Source organism: Herpailurus yagouaroundi, unplaced genomic scaffold, assembly GCF_014898765.1.
Source record: "Herpailurus yagouaroundi ecotype Mexico unplaced genomic scaffold, PumYag 150953, whole genome shotgun sequence".
In the NCBI taxonomy this organism is placed as follows: domain Eukaryota; kingdom Metazoa; phylum Chordata; class Mammalia; order Carnivora; family Felidae; genus Herpailurus; species Herpailurus yagouaroundi.
Window position 1 is genome coordinate 1 of NW_024422730.1, and position 1829 is coordinate 1829.

Genomic DNA, 1829 nt, shown 5'->3' on the forward strand with positions numbered 1-1829 from the left:
GGCAAGTTTGAGCAAAGGGTTCAGATCACACATAAAGTGGTCTATGATGTTAGGACCACAGAAGGGTAATGATATGATAAAGAGGATCTGTACGGTTGCATGAAGAAAGCCTCCCACCCACACCACTCCCATTAGCAGGCCACATACCCGCCGATTCATGATGGTCATGTAGTGCAATGGCTTGCAGATGGCCACATAGCGGTCATAGGCCATCACCGTAAGCAGGATGACATCAGCACCTCCAAAGAAATGTTCCCCAAAGATTTGGGTCATACATGCATTGAATAGGATGGTCTTCTTTTCACAGAGTGAATCTGTGATCAGTTTAGGGTTATTGACAGAGGAATAGCAGGCATCAATGAAGGAGAGATAGGCCAAGAAAAAGTACATGGGGGACCCCAATAATGGGCTGGCAGTGATAGTGACCAGAGTGAGCACGTTTCCTACCATAGTGATGATGTAGATGGCCAAAAACACAACAAATATGACTTTCTGCATCTTTGGATTCTCTGTGAACCCCAGTAGAACAAACTCCGTCACGTTGTTCTTATTCTCCATTATTTCATATTATGGTTAATTATATTACCTGAAAAGAAAAAGCCTTTGTGATTAATGCAGCCTTGAATTTATTAAGCTTCTTCCTGTAGTAAATAATAAATTCCTAGATTCTACCAAGTCATGAATTCTTATGAGGTTGTTGAGATAAGTTCTGAGTTCTTTAATACTACTTACATTATCTCCTGGGTGAAGATTCTGTTGCATGTAGACATGAGAAACTTTTGTAAAAACTAGGTAGAAGACCATATTTGTGCACATAATCACCCGAGATGACAAAGCCTAACAGAAAGTAGTGCATCATACACAGAGTGGCAGCTAAGTAAGAAAAGGGAGATGGAACATGATGTAAAGTCTGTGAATGCAAAGTTAAAAAAACTTTCCCTTTATTCTTAGGAAATGGGGGACCATTGGCACAAATTGAAAATACAAGTGGAAAAATGGAGAGGAATTTGAGGAAGGGGGAATAAGGGATATGATTTTAGTAAAGATCTTACTGTGCCTTGGATGAAGTGGGGTGAGGTTCAGTAAGGAGACAGAAGCCAGAGACAGAAAGCCCAGTTAGGAGACTATTTATAACAGTTGACATAGGAGGAACAGGGCATTGGTGGTGGGTATGTAAGAGAGCATACCATAGCTGCTATAAATATAATTCATAATGCTTGTTGTCTAAATACAATAACATTACATTTGCTAATAATTTTATATACCTTAATAACTGATGTCTATGTTTGTGGCATTGTAACGAGTGCTCTGTACATATGATCCTACTTAATATTGGTAACATCCTGTGTGTCTGGTATTATCTCATACATTTTGCGATGAGGAAACAGTCTCAGAGTCTTACGTAGATGGTAATAATAACAATAATATTAACTAAAATTAAATGTTTAGTGGATCTAAATATTTTGTAGACATCTGTTGATATCATCCCCACTACAACCTTGTAAGATAATTACTGCTATTTTTTAAATACTTGTCTTATACATTATTTAATAGAAACATAGAGAAGGTAAAGATCCTGCCAATATCAATATTCTAATTAAGGACAGAGCCAAGATTAGTTCAGATTATATTTGTTAATTTTTTCCTTAAAATACTTACCTGTGCCCTATTTTCTTATAATTAACAACATTGAACTAGTAATTTCCTCTTTATATGACCACAATAATTATAATTGCTTTATTATTACTTTGGAGGCAAGGGTATATAAAATGGTTTCATTAGTAGACACAAACACACACACACACACACACACACACACACACACACAC

At 36.9% G+C, this 1829-nt stretch overlaps 1 protein-coding gene across 1 annotated transcript; it reads right to left on the reverse strand.

The window, feature by feature from the left end:
• Positions 1-3: 3 nt before the first annotated feature.
• Positions 4-558, reverse strand: LOC121026656 (olfactory receptor 4C46-like; the record flags this gene model as incomplete). Its single annotated transcript, XM_040469452.1, has 1 exon — positions 4-558. A coding segment is annotated over exon 1 (555 nt), but the record flags the coding sequence as incomplete, so codon positions are not given.
• Positions 559-1829: the final 1271 nt, after the last annotated feature.